This window comes from Eleginops maclovinus, chromosome 18 (assembly GCF_036324505.1).
Source record: "Eleginops maclovinus isolate JMC-PN-2008 ecotype Puerto Natales chromosome 18, JC_Emac_rtc_rv5, whole genome shotgun sequence".
Lineage (NCBI taxonomy): Eukaryota > Metazoa > Chordata > Actinopteri > Perciformes > Eleginopidae > Eleginops > Eleginops maclovinus.
In genome coordinates, this window is record NC_086366.1 from 13,739,478 (window position 1) to 13,758,843 (window position 19,366).

The 19,366-nt window shown below is 40.2% G+C and overlaps 3 protein-coding genes across 3 annotated transcripts in view; all 3 read left to right on the forward strand.

The window, feature by feature from the left end:
• The window catches only part of LOC134880006 (ribonucleoside-diphosphate reductase large subunit), a 305,041-nt gene that overhangs the window by 186,087 nt on the left and 99,588 nt on the right, over positions 1 to 19,366 (forward strand). The gene's annotated exons all lie outside the window — the stretch shown is intronic.
• On the forward strand, positions 15,063 to 15,482 carry LOC134880464 (histone H2A-like). Its single transcript, XM_063907409.1, has one exon. It carries the CDS (start codon positions 15,063 to 15,065, stop codon positions 15,480 to 15,482), a length of 420 nt encoding a protein of 139 aa, XP_063763479.1.
• ppp1r37 (protein phosphatase 1, regulatory subunit 37) overlaps positions 16,562 to 19,366 on the forward strand; it is a 34,598-nt gene continuing 31,793 nt past the window's right edge. The window contains exon 1 of the mRNA XM_063906745.1: positions 16,562 to 18,393. Coding sequence (XP_063762815.1) covers positions 17,640 to 18,393 — 754 coding nt within the window. The 5' untranslated portion in view covers positions 16,562 to 17,639. The remainder of the gene's footprint in view (positions 18,394 to 19,366) is intronic.

Below are 19,366 nucleotides of genomic sequence, written 5' to 3' on the forward strand. Positions count from 1 at the left end.
TATTTGTATGTCAAACGTTGTGGTTATTTTTGCTATGATATCACTCTGAAAACAGAATATAATTACTGTATCGTTGTTGAATGTAATTTCTTATCCAGGTTGTTAAAATCTGTAAAATCCCACGGACAAAACTGGGGATGTGAGTTCAAAAGGGTCCAGTGTTCGGCTCTCTGTGTCAAAATTAAAATGTGTCAGCAAACAGCGCTGCATTTGAGTACATCCTGGAAAGGCATATTATACGAGCAACAACAGAGAGATGTCATACATTGATGGCAGACATGGGGATTGCTTCCTGGTTGACTGAGTGTGGACAGATTTCATTAGGACTGGCCTGCCACTCTTCCCACCCACACCGACAGAGCTGAGGTGAGCCACAGACAGAGAGCCTCACTCGTCCCTGGCGTCCCCTGCAAACTGACAGCCTGCTCCACGGAAACTACCGGACTCCCTCCTCCCTGTTTCACTGTTGGACCACTGCTGGGTCAACTGTGCAGCCCACCCACTCTACATATATCATATTTAATGTTACCTGTCCAAACCTGTCTTGTATTACTACTTTTTATATTTCAATATGATGATTTAATGAACTATGATTTTGACCAAGTAAATATAAGTACATTAACACGTGGCGTTAAAATGAGAACAAACATCATCTATTCTTCCGTAATTTTTTCCATGCGTTTCTGAGATCAATTTTATTTGTAAAAATGTGTTTTGCACAAGAAGCCCACCTATAAACAATTTATGCCTGCAGGTATTTTAAACAGGGAGGATAGATAAAAGCCAAGATGACAGTGATATACCAGCAGCAGAAGTACCAGGGCACCGCTTATACTGCCGGGGTCACAGACCCTTAATGGCTGCAAAATATTCCCTTTTGGACATCAGACACAGTTTTCAATCATTCTAACCCCTTAAGTGCACTAAATTGCCGTTTGATACATATAGTGTGTCGCAAAATAAAATAATAGTGTCCCAAATCACGATAGCAGATGTGGATGCATCTAACAGTTGTGTGCTGAGTTGGTGGTTTCAGCCTGGAACACACAAAACAGATAGCGAGGGTTTTTGGTTTCGCCTCTGCGCATCAAAGACAGACTCATGCTGAAACGGAACGAGTAAAACTGGACCTCTGGGTCGCAGAGTTAGGCAGGTGCAGCACATTGAAACTCCAGGCAGGCCAACCGGAAACAGACATATCTTGAGCCAGAACCCTGACCCCTGAAGTCAGGGAGTACTGCTGCGTCCGCTTGTCTTTCTGAGAGAATGTCTCTTTTTATCCAGCTCTCTGTGCATGTGTGTTTGATGTAGCAGTGCAGAGGTTGCATAAGGACCAGCTGTTGTCCTAAATTCATCCTTGTCAGTTGGCTCTGCCTGAAAATGTACCAGATAGCATCTTGATCAAAAGAGAAATTAGTTTAAACACTGAACAAACAACACTCTGAACAATACACACTTATTCTCACCCGTCATCTAACTATTTTCACGTTAATGTTTTCATCTCCATCTTCCCTCTTCCCATTCCCTTACAGCTCAACGATGAAAGATTGTGTTTTTACAGGTGTCTCACAATGCGGATGCTGTCCCTGCTTGAATGAAAATTGCATTCATTCCTTCCCTCCTTTCTGCTATTCCTACCTCCTCTCACCACATCTGATTTGCTTTTGACACTTGAGGCATGTGTTCAGGGACATATAGCACCGGAGTTTAAGAGAGAGAGAGAGAGAGAGAGAGAGAGAGAGAGAGAGAGAGAGAGAGAGAGAGAGAGAGAGAGAGAGAGAGAGAGAGGGAGAGAGAGAGGAAATGTTCTTAAATACAGTTTTAATTAGGCCTTTGCTGAGGATGGAAGCGGAGATTTACACTCTGCAGGATCCCCTACGACATTTACTTTCCCCTGAAACAGCTAGCATTAAAGTGTATTTATGCTTCATACACAGCTTGGCTCTTATTTTCATAGCTTAGTCCAATATTTTTTAAACATTTGTGAAAATAGTGTGTCACTAAAATATTCTGGAAACAGCATCACTACGATAATGTACGACAAAAATGCTGCAATTCTAAATATGAGATATTTTTCATTTAGTCTGATGCCATACTTGCAACCCGTAAAAGATCATGATAATGGTCAGCTAAAACATTTTAAAACCTGCCTGTAACTGTTACCATCACTCAATCTGTGTCCTCATCTTTCAAACGTAAACTTGTTGATGAGCCAACAGAGAAGAAACAAATAGCAAACAACTGCCTGTGGAGGAAACAACAAAGGAATATAAGGAGGAACCAAGTAATGAAGGAAGAGAGAGAAGGCAAGGGACAGAGACAGGAGCTGGTGGACAGCTGTTGGTCTGTTTACTCCTAAAATATCACTCTTCTCCAGATGTTTAGCAGCACACAGAGGAAGAGAGAAGGCGAGAAGGGACAGGAGTGACGAAGAGCAACAGAAAGATGTGAGTGATTGGAGACTCGATGGTGGTTGCCAGGTTGGCTCATCATGGTTTATTTTATGACTGAAAGTACATCGTGGTTGGCAATCAGGAGCAAGTGATAGGAATGCCCTGTAACAGGATAACACAGGAAACACCAGGCTCAACAACAAGGAACCACGTTTTCCACAAATCCCCCTAAATCACCTTGAGAAAGTGAAAAACATAAAGTGAAAATCACAATGTGGACATGAACTGTCAACATATAAGTATGTACTCATGTCTTCAGGCAAAAACATGATTTAAAGCTTTATTTCTTCTCACACGTCCACATGTGCCTCTAATCTCTGGCTATGTTTCCAGGTTTTGTGACCTTGGGGATTTTTCTGGCAGTGGCCTATTTGTTTCTTGTGTCTGGAGGAAGAGACTTAAACCACAGGATTTTGGTTTGCTATAAAATTCTGTGGTGAGATTAACTCCTGTGCAAGCACATCCGCCGAATCTGAGGGAACTGTCAGTGTATTTCAATGCAACCACTGTTCTACTCTCCCTCCTATCGGACAACAAGGCAGGAAAAAGGAAAATCAAAGAACATATTGACAAGCGGAGGAAATGAGTGGAGCTTTAAAATTTATTAGATTCACTAACATGGGAGGTCAATGTAATCCTCCTTCATCCTGTATCAGAGCCATAAAATACAGATGCAACACACTTTTGGCAGAACTTAAACAAAAGGCTTAGTCTAGGGAGCAATTAGGTCTCTGAATTTAACAAAAAAAAACAGCCTCACTCTTGCCATTCCTCCCTTTCATCCATTCCTATAACCAGTTTTGCACAAGGTTATTTTTTATTACGCTTTTTTTTTTCTCAGTTCCAAACTCATTCATTGCAATTGTACATGTTTCTAAAAACAGAGCTGATAACAGAAGAATGAATAACTAGGAACCATCACTGAGCAGCAGCAGTGCATGATGCTCCTGAGAAGCGTTAACACAGGCCACAGCCTTTCCAACCTCCCTCAAAAAAAGTTAAAGGAGGAAAAGAAGAAAAAACTGGGATGGGGATAGGGGAAAGTAAGAGAGAGGAGGGAAGGCCTGGCATAAAGATTAGATTAGCACTTTAAAACATCTGTGAACTCGTCCGGCCGAAGCTACTGCTTCCCCAAAGATTTGGGCCTGATCTCACATATTCTTTCCTCCACTTCCCCTCCCCTACTCTCCATCTCTACTTCCTCCAGCCTTATTCCACTTTCTGGTTTGTCTGCTCTGTTTGTCCTGCCATTGGCCTTTCAGTTTAAAGATAAGGCTGATGTTGATAGGTACTATAATCAAATATTGTGTATTCAGTGTATCCTGGGCTTGTTCATGTCACCCCCCTCTAAAAAATAAAGCACAGTGACATCTTTTTAAATCTCTGGAGGAAACCAAGAGCATTGGACTTGGGGGATTTTCAGAAATGCAGATTTACAAATGAACCTCATATGGCTGCAAGGTTTGTAACAAACAACTCAAATTTAGTCTCTCTCTGACATGTGTTTAGCATTGCAGCTGTCTTGCATGCCGTTTAGTAAGTGATACTTACTTTTAAGTGATGAAAGTAGATGTGTGAAGAGAACATAAGAGGTTGAAAGAAAACTTTAAAACTGCTTACTTTTCTCACCTCCGCACACTGGTAGCCAATCGTTGCGTGGTAGTAAGTAAGTAAGCATGGATGACAAGCTTTCAGAAAGACAGAAATTATCAGACCACACTGACCCCTTTATACAACTTTTAAAGGGGCAGGTACAGATGGATGTTTGGGCCTACCAAGCCTCTCTCCTACCAACTGTTATCATAAGTTTCTGATATGGTCCCTTGTTTCTTTCTTTTTTCTTTTTTGAACAAATTAGATGAAAGTGTTGATCTTAAACATAAAGTAGAGATTCATGATGAATTGATAGTATGTATAGTATGTTTGTTCATATGTGTTTCCTATTAGGCACTGCACCATCAAAACTCCCACCTTCCCACAGTGTTGTTTACTTAGGGCTTGATAATGTGTGTTACATTAAACACCCTCTTCCAGACCATCCATCTCTGCGAGTAATGGTAAGGGACGACATGCCTCCTATTTCTGTTAACATCACTACTATGCATCCATTGGGAAGAAAGCATTGGCCTGGTTTGGAGGAAAAGGGTTTCCTCCATTCCTTTCCCCTTTAGCTATGAGCTTGTTTCCAGCAGCACTGAGCTGTAACTCCAAAGGGAGGAAGGGTGGGAACAGTATGAAGACAAAGCGATGGAAATACTGATATATGCCCTCTAATCTCCACTGGTGGGCTGATAAAGACTCAGTTATTCAGTTTGAAATCAAGAGATGAGCCGATTCTCTTGAGGAAATGCAGGAATGTCTAACCAAAACCACAAATGTGTACTGAATACAGTGTAGTCCTAAACTAACTGATGTCTTAATAAAGCTTTTCAGGCAAACAAAAAATCTTTAAAATGTAAACTGTTCCTCAAAAAAAGAACTTAGTTATGAACAGCATGGTACTTGTAAAAAGGAAGAAATTAATTATTCATCTTCATGGGTTTGCAATCGTAATCTGCAAAGTTAGAGCACCACAGAAACGTTGGCCTTAGGCAAAACAGTAGCTTAATTAGCTAGCAAAATATAGCAGATGCAATCTGCTAACAGCAGTTGGCATTTAAGACAAAAAACGCAAGTTACCCAAAGCAAATTGTTTAATGTTAGCATTGTAACCTTAAATGTGCAGCGCTTCAACAGGAAGCTTGACAGACATTGCAACAGTAACTACGGGGGTGGAGCTTAGTGAGTTATCAGTTGCCAGGTACTACTGGCTGTTTGTGGCTGGCTGCTCTAAAAATAATGTTTTTGTTGAAACATAATATTCTTCATGGCATGCTGTAAAGCTGTTCACATTCCTTTAACTGATGTACTTCCCCTCTCTAACTTTCGCTGGCTCTAATAAAACACAAATTTTACTTTAATTCAAAACCCAGCTCTTAAAGACAATTTCACCATCGACCAGATGTCCAGCAGAGATCATTGGTTTACTGGAAGCACGGTCTTTAAATAAAAACAAACCGCCACATGGTCCTGCAGATTCCCAAAACTTGGTCAAGATCAAGTGTGTGTGTGTGTGTGTGTGTGTGTGTGTGTGTGTGTGTGTGTGTGTGTGTGTGTGTGTGTGTGTGTGTGTGTGTGTGTGTGTGTGTGTGTGTGTGTGTGTGTGTATGTGTGTGTGTGTGTGTGTGTGTGTGTGTGTGTGTGTGTGTTTGACAAAGAGAGTGCTGATTGTGTGGGGCTGCCATTTCCATCTGAGCGCTTACGGGACATCAACACGGCCTGTTTTAATAACAGTGAGAACTTTAGCAGGTGTCCATATTATACTTGTTTTGAAGATGGTTGGCGAACATTGTTTCAAAATTCCTCCTTATGAAGTAGTATTATGTTTTACTACGAGAGAGAAAGACATTATGATTGTGTTTTAGTCTCAGCATGGAAACACCAAAAAACATGTTGTATAAACATCAAACACACTCCATTTGAATTAATGTATTCAGGAAGCAGCTCAGGAACCGGGGCTTAGAGGTTTCACAATATTAAATCATAGACAATGGTAACCACAGCAGGAGAGTATATCCATTACACAGACAGTGTATAAAAATAGGCTAAATAGCAAGAACTTGACCAGTCATTCCAACCCCCAAAAAAATGTATGGCCTGTGAGCAACTTCAAATTGTGGCTGTTTGTTTTCGTAGAAAACCGTCAAATGTGCCTGTACAGATCAGCATACATCATACATACATCAGCGTGATGTAGTATACTACAACAATATGTCCATCAAAGTGTTTTGGCTTCCCTTTTGGGGAGTTTTCATTGCTTCAAACTTTTTATACAAGCATGGCTTAGACTAACAGTCAGCATCCCGGACTCTTCCTAACTATAATTGAGCTTTCAACACGTTCCTCCATCCAGTAGCACTATCGCTGATCCGTCAGTTTGCTCAGCCCTCTTCCAGTCTTGTTTTGGCCAAAGCAAAAGCTGAATAATATGAATCACAGGTCTGTTTGTAGCCACGATGAGAAAACCAAGCCTGAAGCTACCAGAGCATCTGTTCTCGTCCTCTCAAACACACAAACATACACAGAAAGGCACGCAAACAAACACAAGCATGGGAACAGCCTTGAGCTGTCAGCACCGGGGCCTGAATCCTGCAACAGGTTATTTTTGTATGTATTGACAGGCGGGGAGGGACAGACCTGAGGCGTCGCAGGGTCCAAATGGGAGAGGGAGGAAAAGATGATACTCTGGAAGAGCGGGAAACGGCAGATGGGGAAGAGGAAGCAATCTATGGTCAAGAACAGGAAACGAAAGGTGTAGCAAACAGTACACAGGCTATTAGAGGATGGAGCAATCCAAAAAGCAGCTTATTGCTCTGTGTGTTTCGTTAAGACCTGTAGCAAAGGTTACAAGCCAGGTGTTTTTTAAATGGAATAGTCTATTGGTTTATAGACAGGAGTGGATTTAACTATTTGTCATCATGAATGAGCTTTTTACCCTCACTATCCTGTTAGTAACCTTGCTAACAAGTGTCCCATTCAGTGGCTTATCATATTTGGTTGTCAATTTTAAGAGGGTTTGAGAGGGTTTAAGATGGGTATTATGTAATAGTATTTGACAGCAAGAGGGCAGACACATCAGGAAACAAGAATAAAGACCATCAATGAATTACAATAAGAGAGACGGAATGGCAACAATGCCGTTTTTCCCAAAGAACACGATGGAAAGATATGCATGTTTACAAAACACAAAGCCAAAGAAAATCAATTATTACTTTATTCAATTAATTATCCAAAAGTGTTAATTTGTATGATTCCATCCAAATGTGAAGTCTGCGGGCCAAACAGGTACATAGTGGTACCACTTGAATCAGTCTAATTTGCATCGAGAGCATTTTCACTGTTCATTTAAACTCACAGTTGGCTTACGTGTTAGCGTTTAGCTCAAAAGCTGCAGTAGTTCACCTAGAGCCCAGCGAGTATAACAAAGTTCCTGAATCAAAATATTTTGAAAAGAACTGCGGATGAATTTCAGTTTACTTACTTTCTGGTGGGCCTGGGTCTTAAAACGGCATAATCAGCCAAATCAGCTGCACAAACATTCAAGATGTCGCCCTGTTTCCCCTTAATGACCCCTCTTTAACTCGAGACCACCAAAGAGACCCTGGTGCGCTTCATCACCTGAGAGTTTACAGTTCCTCTGAACTCAGAATCAAAAGGAGGTAATCTTCATGCCAGATTTAAAAAATAAAAAAAATGATATTTTCCAGTCTGAAATATAATGCACTGGTTCAGGTTCACATGTTTGGGGGAAACATGCCATTGCTTCCTGACAACCTGGGAATTGTTTCTGTCAAAAGAATTAGAGAAACTCTGAGAATACTCCAGCTTTGAAACAGAGTAATACGCTGAGTTTATTAGTGAGCAGGGGTGTGCAGGTTGTCCAGTAAAGAGGGTGATATTGTCTGGAAAAGGGTTTTGCAACAACAATTTTTGTAACAAATCCGGAAACCACTAATGTTAAATGGACGTTAACCTTAATGGCAGAAGTCCATCTCTCTCTTTCCCTCTCTTTACAACTCTGTGAGGTGGGAATTGGACAAGTTGGAGGGGGAGGAGGAACTCGTGCCAGGACTGCCACTTCCTACATGGCGGTTCTCAGGGAAGCAGCAGGGCTGGGAACAGGAAACTCCCCAAAACACATCACAGACAGGCGGAAATGAATATTTAAAGAAATGAAGTGTGTGAATGCCTCTGTGTGTGTGCTGGATGATGAGGTACTAAGAGTGTAAGGTAGAGAGAGAGAGAGAGACAGAAGGGACAGGAAGAGTATTACGTTTTTTATACAGTGGACATTAGCCAAAACAAGTTATGCCTGAAAAGAAAGAGAGACAGAAAGGAAAGAGAAAAAAAACAGATGGAGGAATTAAAAGCAGGGAGGAATGGGAGTTTTGCACAGGTGGGATGGATGGGTGGTTGACGGAAAATCTCTTTGTCCTTCGGTCTCCCCCCTTTTTCTTCCAGTGACGTGGCATTGGTTTTTCAGTGCCTGTCTTTTCTGGTTGATCCCCACACAAAGGTGTTCAGTGCCAGATCAAATCCTAGCTTGATTTTATATCTCCGGAGATCCACCCTCTGTTTTCATAATGGTTAAAAAGGGAAATGTTTTTTATTGGGAAACCGGTGACATGTGGTATGGACATATGGAAGCCATCACAGCTGGCTTATGACCTGGATGGGATAAAAGATGCGTAGGATGATGCAAAAGATGAGGAAGTTGGAGAGGAGAATGGTACAAGAGAGGAAGGGCCGGAAAGAATAAAAAGGTTCACCATTTCCAGAAATAGTAATGTTATTACTTCAGCATAACAGAATGACAAAGCTACATGAAGCTTCAGTTTTCTTTTAGGAGAATTCAAATCTAACAAAGTTATGATGATTTGAGTACCTGTCTGACACTTTCAGAGGAAGCAGGAATTTGTTTTATTTTGTTTAAAAGCCTGACTTTGGAATTTGAATTGGATGACTGCTGAAGCCTCACATTAGATTTACCTGAACTGTAGAAGAAATAAATACCGAAAAATACAGCACTGCAAGAATTCCTCTGTTTCTAGCAGTTATATTGAATGGACAAAGATGAGAGGGGCATCAGTCAAGACAAGACAAAAAACCAACAAACAAACCAGAGTTCATATCAAAGTGTTAAACTATTCCTTTAAAAGCAGCTTGAGAGCATTTTTTTCAAAGTATTTTCTGCTTATTTTAAATAGACTAAGCAAAAGCTGTTTCAGAAGATATCATGGAAAAAAAACTATCATAGCGTCGCAGGCATTTTTTCAGGAGGAGAAAAATGTAAGCACCTGAGGATCCTGAGACTTTACGACACCCTGCTGCACTGTGGTTGTCTATATGGTTTCATAATTTAAGTACTTGCACTCAGAGAATCTATCACTTTCCAGTTACAGTTTGAACACCTCACATTAATTGTTTCTTTATTGACTTCAAATTACAAGAGGGGCCATATTCAACTCCTTTCACTTGCTATCAAGGCACTTCATGAGGCTAATGTCGATGTCATCTGGGAAGTAGTGAGTGAGAGAAAAGTGGTTGATGGTGAATAGGTTGAAAGAGACAAAAAAGTAGCATGAGATATGTTCTGGAGATTTGCAGTGGGATTACTGCCCTTTAAAACATGCAAGTGAGTGAAATTATTTCCTTGTGAGAGCATGTCAATATTGTACAATTGTCTGTGCACGTACACAAATTAATTGACCTTTGAGTTTGTTTCATGTAGAAAATCAATTGCTTTCCGAAATTCGAGAACAATCTCTTCTAGTCCGCCACTGACATATCCATAAAGCTGACGAAAGGGGACAAACTAGTAGTCAAAGTAACAGCACAATCCTCCTTAAAGCCACATCTATAGATTTATTACCGCTCAGGGAAAAGAGAAAAGAGGCCTCTGTGTGTCAGCTTAAAAGAGCATGAGGCTGCTTTCACTGTTTACTTGTCCACCTGTCTGGTGCTAAGACCTATCTGTAAATTCAGCAGTCAATTTGATGAAAAATGGCATATCAGGGAGAGAAAAACTATCTAATTTAAATCATAGCGGGTTAGCAGACGTAAAACAAAAGTTCTTAAGGGCTTTTATGTCTGGTTTTTCCTTCAATCTCCAAAAAATGTAATCGTATGTTTGGATCATTTTGTGACTTCCTCCGCTCTCCCTTTCATCTCCTTTCCTCACTCGGCAGCAGACTGCAAACTTCAGTGTTAGTAGCTACTGTTGCTAATAAATACAGAGGGCCTTCAGCCTTTATCCAGACGAAAGCTCTCAAGAGAACTGCACGAAAAAACAAATGGCTTGTTCAATGATGACAACTCACATGATGAAAAAGGAGCTCTAGTCTGATCTAGTCTCCAATGAGTGCCAATAAATTGTGTTAGGAAGCAACTCAATGTGTGCACTGGCTTTATACTTAACATTTGAAAGTCAGGCTGCAGAGCTATTCATTAAGAACTGCTCCATGACCGTTTGTGAGTACCGTCCTTTCCTCCTGTTGTCATGAGGGTGTTGTGAGGTTGAACAGAATCACATCCAATCTGTCCAAGGATAAGCTGTTAGGAAGGTCCCCACTTAATTTGTCTTCCTGCTGCTGTGCGATTGGCTCTTTGCCATGTTTTAAAGTGAATCCCAACAGTCAAAATGTCTTTCTTTGTCTCCCCTCAATCTCTCACTGTCGGTACATGAGTAAAAAGGCTGAGGACAGGACAAACCTGGTTGCCTTCAAATTTGACAATGAGGATACTGACAATGTCAGAGATGCCAGTCATTGTGTTAAATCATTAAAAAAAAGGACACATGTTGAAAGAACAATGAGGGTGATTCCAGTGTGATGTTAGACTATTTACTTTGAGCTGAGCTTTGTCAATGCTGCTCATTACAAGTGTGAAACAACTTTTAATTCTTCTTAGGAGCATAGTTAAAATGCCCTGATAGATTTACTAATGCAGTAAGTTTCATGTGAATAATCCCACTTATATTAACAATCTTTCTTTGTTCTCCAACCAGAAATAAGTGTTTTAAACCCATGCTGTAACATTGACTCTAACCTGATCGAATAATATTAACGCCCTCTTTCGATTCAATTCAACAGTTTAATTTCCACTTAGTGTATACACTTAACTGTATTACTTGGTCATTTTCAGATAAAGATTGTTCAATTGTCATGGGGATGGATGGAAAGTCAAGTTAAGTTGCTGAATAGTGTGGTATTCATTATGTGAATGTGCAAAACAAACATTCATGGATGAAATATTAACAGCTGACCTTGCTGCAAGCTAGAAGCTGATGTATTATGATTGAAAAAGCCCATTAGTGGAGCCTGATACAGGATTGTTGTGTGAAACTTTTATTTCCAAGATCAAGATTAAACTATGATGCTTAGTTTAAGCACTGTTTCATCTCTAAAATTAGATAGCATCGCAATAATTACACTATACATATAAACGCAGGCTATACTCAGTTTGTATCACATTGTAGGATTTTTAATGAATTAATTGGTAAATTCCTCGGTAAAATAAGTATTTGGTCACCTACAAACAAGCAAGATTTCTGGCTCTCACAGACCTGTAACTTCTTCTTTAAGAGGCTCCTCTGTCCTCCACTCGTTACCTGTATTAATGGCACCTTTTTGAACTCGTTATCAGTATAAAAGACACCTGTCCACAACCTCAAACAGTCATACTCCAAACTCCACTATGGCCAAGACCAAAGAGCTGTCAGAGGAGACCAGAGACAAAATTGTAGACCTGCACCAGGCTGGGAAAACTGAATCTGCAATAGGTAAGCAGCTTGGTGTGAAGAAATCAACTGTGGGAGCAATTATTAGAAAATGGAAGACATACAAGACCACTGCTAATCTCCCTCGATCTGGGGCTCCACGCAAGATCTCACCCCGTGGGGTCAAAATGATCACAAGAACGGTGAGCAAAAATCCCAGAACCACACGGGGGGACCTAGTGAATGACCTGCAGAGAGCTGGGACCAAAGTAACAGAGGCTACCATCAGTAACACACTACGCCGCCAGGGACTTAAATCCTGCAGTTCCAGACGTGTCCCCCTGCTTAAGCCAGTACATGTCCAGGCCCGTCTGAAGTTTGCTAGAGGTCATTTGGATGATCCAGAAGAGGATTGGGAGAATGTCATATGGTTAGATGAAACCAAAATAGAACTTTTTGGTAAAAACTCAACTCCTCGTGTTTGGAGGAGAAAGAATGCAGAGTTGCATCCAAAGAACACCATACCTACTGTGAAGCATGGGGGTGGAAACATCATGCTTTGGGGCTGTTTTTCTGCAAAGGGACCAGGACGACTGATCCGTGTAAAGGAAAGAATGAATGGGGCCATGTATCGTGAGATTTTGAGTGAAAACCTCCTTCCATCAGCAAGGGCACTGAAGATGAAGCGTGGCTGGGTCTTTCAGCATGACAATGATCCCAAACACACCGCCAGGGCAACGAAGGAGTGGCTTCGTAAGAAGCATTTCAAGGTCCTGGAGTGGCCTAGCCAGTCTCCAGATCTCAACCCCATAGAAAATCTTTGGCGGGAGTTGAAAGTCCGTGTTGCCCAGCGACAGCCCCAAAACATCACTGCTTTAGAGGAGATCTGCATGGAGGAATGGGCCAAAATACCAGCAACAGTGTGTGAAAACCTTGTGAAGACTTGCAGAAAACGTTTGACCTCTGTCATTGCCAACAAAGGGTATATAACAAAGTATTGAGATGAACTTTTGTTATTGACCAAATACTTATTTTCCACAATAATTTGAAAATAAATTCATTAAAAATCCTACAATGTGATTTTCTGGATTTTTTTTTCTCATTTTGTCTCTCATAGTTGAGGTACACCTGTGATAAAATTACAGGCCTCTCTCATCTTTTTAAATGGGAGAACTTGCACAATTGGTGGCTGACTAAATACTTTTTTGCCCCACTGTACTATAAATGAAAAAAGTAAAATGTAATTAGAGAACACAACAAAAGTACATAGGGGGATTTGGATATGCATGTTTTTACGCAAGTTAACAACTACTGGTTGATCACATCTCTTGGACTTTTATTTATAAGATGATTAATGATTGATAACTCAGCTAAGAATGTTCTCCTTTATATGTACCACCAAGCTGCTACTGTAGCTGTGATAACTTGAAAACTATCCTTGGAGCAAAATGGAATGCATCCAGTATGCTAACTGTTTAAAGGGTACAGACATTTATTCAATAGTTTAAAGTGTTTAATTAAAAAAGGCTTGCCTGGCTGCCTGAGCTTATACTTACAGCAGTATAAACCTCATTTATTACAATGTTTCCTATTGAACTTTGCTCATCACATTTGGCAACAACAGGTCATCAAGTCATAACACATCATTAATGTTCACGCCATAGTTCTAGTAAAGGAAATGTACTATATTAGTATTATTTACTGTGTATAGATATCATATTTTTTGTAGTATGATCCATAAACAATAACAGTAGGTAATAATTTATGCATCTTAAACATAGCTTCAGTGTTGCTCTTCCTCAATGTACTGTTCTGTCTGATTTATATTTATGCAGCGTGAATTTCAATGTCTCTCAAATCTGTTTCCCGGGACAATTAATGTCTTTAGAGTTGCAGATGCTTGGTTTTCCCATTAAAGCAGCATTACATTATGATGCCATGTATAAAAACGTTGCCCATTGCAAGTCCAATAACTCTTCGGGTCAAATACTGTATACTGCTTTGTACTAGGTAAGGGCACTGTTGCTTTATATATGTGTTGAGCGTAGACTTCACTATGTCTAACATATAGGAGCCTATAGCAAGGAAGCAGAGAGATGAGAAGTATCTTCCTGAGAAAAGACACTGTCCCAACTAAGTCTAAGTTTAAGAGCTGACATTTTGGTTTTCAACGTCAACGTTTTGCGCTGTTCACCTCTGTAGTAGACTGATCCAATCCTATCAGGTGCTATAAGGTCCCATTGAGCAGGGTTTTAAATCTGAGGATTGTGCTGCCATCTGCTGTTGAGGTTTTACCATCACAAGTGGGAAAGATGATAAGTGTGTCAGTTGCCCTTGTCATGTTAAAAAAAATGATCAGTCTGTCCAGATACTGTTTTTCTCAAAGGGGTATAACAGAGCATACACAAAAAATAATTTTGAAAGTGTGAACACAGGGAGGCCGGTGAAGATGAAGAGTAAAGACCAAACGCTTATCTAAAGAGATAGACAGAATTAAAAAATAAAATGTGCACAATGTAGGCTACTTCAAGTAGACATTTTGTCCCATACTTTCCACTCAAGATAATGCTGCACCCCTTAACTTATAACCTATAGTTGGATCTTAATTAAGGTTAAAAAAAAGAGTTATGACCACTGCGTTTTTCACAAACAAATCTTGCTTAAATTGTTCCAATCTAATCAAGCACATTTGGGGAGCTCTAAAGTTTGATTCATCATACAATTATTTTTATTAGATTTTTCCACTAATTTAAACAATATTTGTGTTTCAAGTTATTCTGCTACCACTAACAGCATAGAAATCTAAAGCTAGAAGATATTTTTTTCTAAGCAGTTATTGTGATCTATTACACAGGTGTTTGTTTGGTATTTGACCTCTCCAAAAGTCCTCGCAGTGTTACTTAATATGTGATCGTTAGCATTGTCAGGTTTAATTGAAGGATATCGTGAAGCCACCCAGGTGTAATCAATCAACCAGATACTGGCTGACTCACATTAAAGCAGTAGTCTGTGGTTCAGTGTGTAGTTCCTGTCTCAACTTGAAGGAAGTGCAGAATACTGGTGAGTGGTCATTAATGCTCAATGTTGTTTTGCTGCAAGAATGTTGAGTATATTTGTTGTGTTTTGCTTTATAAGATGGTGATGGCTCTAAAGACATTTAGCCTTAAGACTCTTTAGGCCTTAATTTCAGCAGCTTTTTAAAATATTTTTTTAAGACCTGCTCTCCTCTGTGAAAAGGTGTTAAGTTGATTTTGAATTGACCCTTAACATTTCTCTCTAACTCTAGACTAAAGATGTCTGGTCGTGAAAAGAAAGAAGTGTTCAAACCAAAATCTGTGTCCCGGTCTACCAGAGCAGGGCTCACTTTCCCAGTGGGCCGCATCCACAGGCTGCTGAAGAAAGGCAATTATGCTAAGCGACTCGGCACTGGTTCAGCAGTGTACCTTGCAGCAGTCATGGAGTATCTCTGTGCTGAAATCCTGGAGTTGGCAGGAAACGCCTGCCGTGACAACAAAAAGGCTCGCATTGCTCCTCGACACATCTTGTTGGCAGTGAAAAATGACGACGAGCTCAAAGCACTGCTGGCAGGAGTCACAATCTCTGATGGCGGAGTCATCCCAAATATCCAGGCAATCCTTCTCCCCAAGAAGACGAAGGCCAGAGGGTCCAGGGAAGAGAGTCCAGCTAAAGATGTTCAGTCTCAAGAGTTTTAATTGTGTACATGTTTTATAATAAAGTGTTGTGTTTTTTTAAAACTGATGCTTGTCTTATTTGACATTTTAATAGCAGTTGCTCAACGTCCTTCTTCCCAGCTAAGGAACCTGCATGCACTTTGAGGAATCCCAAGTTGCACTGATTATTTGTAGGATAAACTCTGCCAAGCGCAACACTGGGACGAGGCATTTTTATTTTAGGTTAAATCTAAAATTATGTCTGCAGCAATAGGTCTCTGTCCAACTAGCCACATGCTTTCTAGAAAGGGCAACTAGTGGCATTGCTGCAGGCTACTTTTAGGCAGCGCTCATGATTTACACTTTTGATCAGTAACAAATCTGAGCAAAAGGGTGACCTGGCAGTTCCCTTTAGGCACATCTCCAAACTTAAGAGTTTCTCATGCAGTTATTGACTTCAGTGTGCAGTCTTAAGGCAAAAATATGCACGTTATTCCAAAAGCATTTAATTATAAACTGTTTTGGCTACTTTATGTAATCCTTGTAATCAGAACTCGAACCTTAGTGATGCGGATGTTTGTATAGAGTTTGTTTGTGGAATATGTCCAATATGCTCAGGTCAATTATGCATTTCAGATAAAGTATAACATTAAACATCACTGTCCTTAATCTTTTGTGTAAAAGTTTAAATTAAGTTAATGTAGCATTAATTGTGTTAGCATTATCACCTTCAGTATTAGAAGGTATTGGTATTGAAAAACAGGGGTAAAAAAAAGCCCATTTAAGAATCACATGTCGACCTACTAAAATAAAGATTTTATTGATTTAAATGTTTTTATCCAAGTCTGCAATAAAAGTAAATAAAGCTGTCATAAATACAATGAAGTAGAAGTATACTTTTGGAAAATGTATAAATACTCCAGTAAAATGTAATTACTGCAAAACTGTAACTACATAAGATGTTTTATTTACATTCCACCATTGTTTTTTTTAACTGTATACTGTAACCTAAATATCCCTCCATACCTTCAAAACAATTATATATATATATTATTGTTATTTTTGCAACTGTCTCCGTAACCCTGCGTCTGTTGAACGCGCCCCTATGGTTGACGACGTGCTGACGTCAGACGTGTGAACAACAAACAGTTGTTGGACTTCAACAAGCTAGCGAATGGCAACGCAAGACAAAAACAGGTTCAACGTACTTGTCCCGGACAGAGAGAAATCTACAAGCCGGAGCGGTCGGAACATCTTCATAATATCATCATAAACAGCACTGTTCGTACCGGCAGGTGTAGCTTCGGCACGGTTGCCTAGCGCTAACGTTAGCCACCGAAACATGCTCAATGCTCGGACTGTGACGCCTGTTTTTTTCCTGGCTGCCGCTGGTCGAGGGTTGTGATGCGAGCAGCCGAGTTGCAGCACGACAGAGGGTGAGACAAGAGCCGGAAAAATAATTTTCTTGACACTGAAGAATGGTGGAGAAACAGACGGGCTCACGTAAAGAAGCGGGCATGCGACCGTACCCGGGCCTGGACGTCATCGTTAGGCAACAACTTTAGCAAGCTAGCTAATATTAGCTCGCCTCAAATCCATGCAAATGAATTGGTTTGGTGTCAGGCAGTAAGCTCCCTCTGCTAGCGTAATGGAGGCACCCTGACAGACTTGTTCATTTCATTTGACTGTCCTGGTCTTCTTAAATACTGCTGGCAATGTGCTGACGAACAGTGAGCGTTTCGTCGGTTTCCACTTGGAGCAACAAGACAGAAATTATCAAGTGTGGTGGTTGCCTGCCTGGTTGATGATAGTTGTGCAAAGTTGTCTTGTTTGGCATATAAATAATTGCTGAGTCGATATATCTATTTCACATATGCATCACATATTTCTTAAATTGACATTTGTGTTAAATTGCACTTTAATTATCTAAATTTAAGGATACACCAAAGTCACCTAAGGTTTGTGAAAACTATTATTAAAAGAACATCAAACTAGTTAGAAAATATCGTTAATTTCCTGATTGCACTTGAATATAATTTGGTCCATCAAGGAAAGGGATAGGTGCACGTTTGCGTATATTGTTCAGAGACAACGACCAGAGACAGTCTTGTTCATGTCAGTGGGTTACTAGTTACTTTTTAACCCAGTATCCAGGCTATCTGGCACTGTGAAAGACTGAATTTCACTTGAAATGAAAACATGAATATCGAAGAGCAGTGTCTAGATTTGTGCAACGTCAAGACAAAAAGCAATGTGGATGATGATCACAACACTACCAACAACACTGAAAGGGTCACCCCCCGGATCTCGGAACTGATGACGGACAGTACCACAGAAATAAAAAACATTGTTCCAACAGGGGCCCCAGAAACATACCTGATGCCTCAGCTCACTGACAACCTTCAGGCAGCTGAGGAGGACAATCACCAGGCACAAGACACACTGGAAATTGATGAAGTCAATGGAAATACAAAGGGTAGTGCTCAAGACATCCCCGCTGTTGTGAATCCTACTGACTTGATATTTTCTAATGATGAGCAGCACAAGGACAATATTGGGGTGGAGAAAATGAAGGAGGAAAAAGACACTGATCTTGCAACGTTTGTTGTTGAAGAAGGGGATGATGGTGGGGACATGGACATAGGTGTGGATCTGAGTCTTGATGAGAGCGGGGTGTTGGAGGCGGAATCAACAAATGTCCAATCTCTTTCAGACAATATTTTAGACTCAGAGTCCACATCTCAGGATGTCCCAGCTACTAGCACCGCAGAGAGCCTGTCAGATGCAGGCCAGGCAGGCAGCACAGAAGCTTGCAACACGGGCCAGGCTGGACTGTACCCTTCAGTGGAGGAGGGGGACGATAAACACAAACCAAGTGGCAAAAGGGTGACTTTTCCGTCAGATGAGGATATTATATCTGGAGCAGTGGAGCCTAAGGACCCCTGGAGGCATGGTAATACTGTGTGTTTGTTTCTGTGCCTACGCTTGTATGTGTGAATAACTCTATTTATTTTGCTTGTCTATTTGTGCTTGTATGAACACGTCAGTTTCGAAGGGTTTGCCAGGATCAATTCTCTTAAGACTTTCTAACAGCAATTTCCTCAAACTCCATGTCTAAAAGGGATTTAAAAGATGCTCTTTCAAGATCCATATTCAGTTTGTAGATGGTAAAAAGGGGAGATGGATTGATGGCTCATGAACTAGATTACATGAGAGGTGTATCAATGGGCCCTTTTTTAAAATAATGTTCCCCTGTGTAGACACACCTTTTCCATGATCCCTCTACAGAGTATTTAGTCATCATGCAACACCTGCGCCCCCATTAAAAATAAATAAGTTCATTTATGGTATTTAAACAGTAAAATTAAAATAGTGCTATAGTGCTCGTTGCAACAGCCTAAGTATACAGTCTATATATCTTAATCTAAATATGGTCCCAGTACTGTGCAGTAAGCCATATTGTCAGCATCACCACTCCTTGAGGTGTGCCATTTTACCGCTGTCGGTTCCTGTTTGTTCAGTGAAAACATGTCTGAAGGAAACTCAAGCAGGATGTAGTATACTATTACCTTTACAATTTACAATTCTACTTTGTCATTGCAAGGAGTAAAGTTTAATGGATTGAAAGGAAGTTTTAATTTAAAATGCCATGACAAATAGCTTCTGATTAACCATGCATATTATTTTCATTTATTGTTTACTGGTACAAATTATTTTACTTAGGCCTAATTATTTTTTTAATTGAACTACACGAAGGATTTGAATCTCATAATAATGAATATACTTTTCCCAGGTTGTATAATTCGTTTTTTAAAATATTTTTCTCTTAATCTTTGCCGTTGCATGTTATATAGATTTATACTGCTTTAGTATTCATTAGTTTTAGGTTGTATTCTTTTCTTGGAAGAACAGGCAAGTCAAGTATG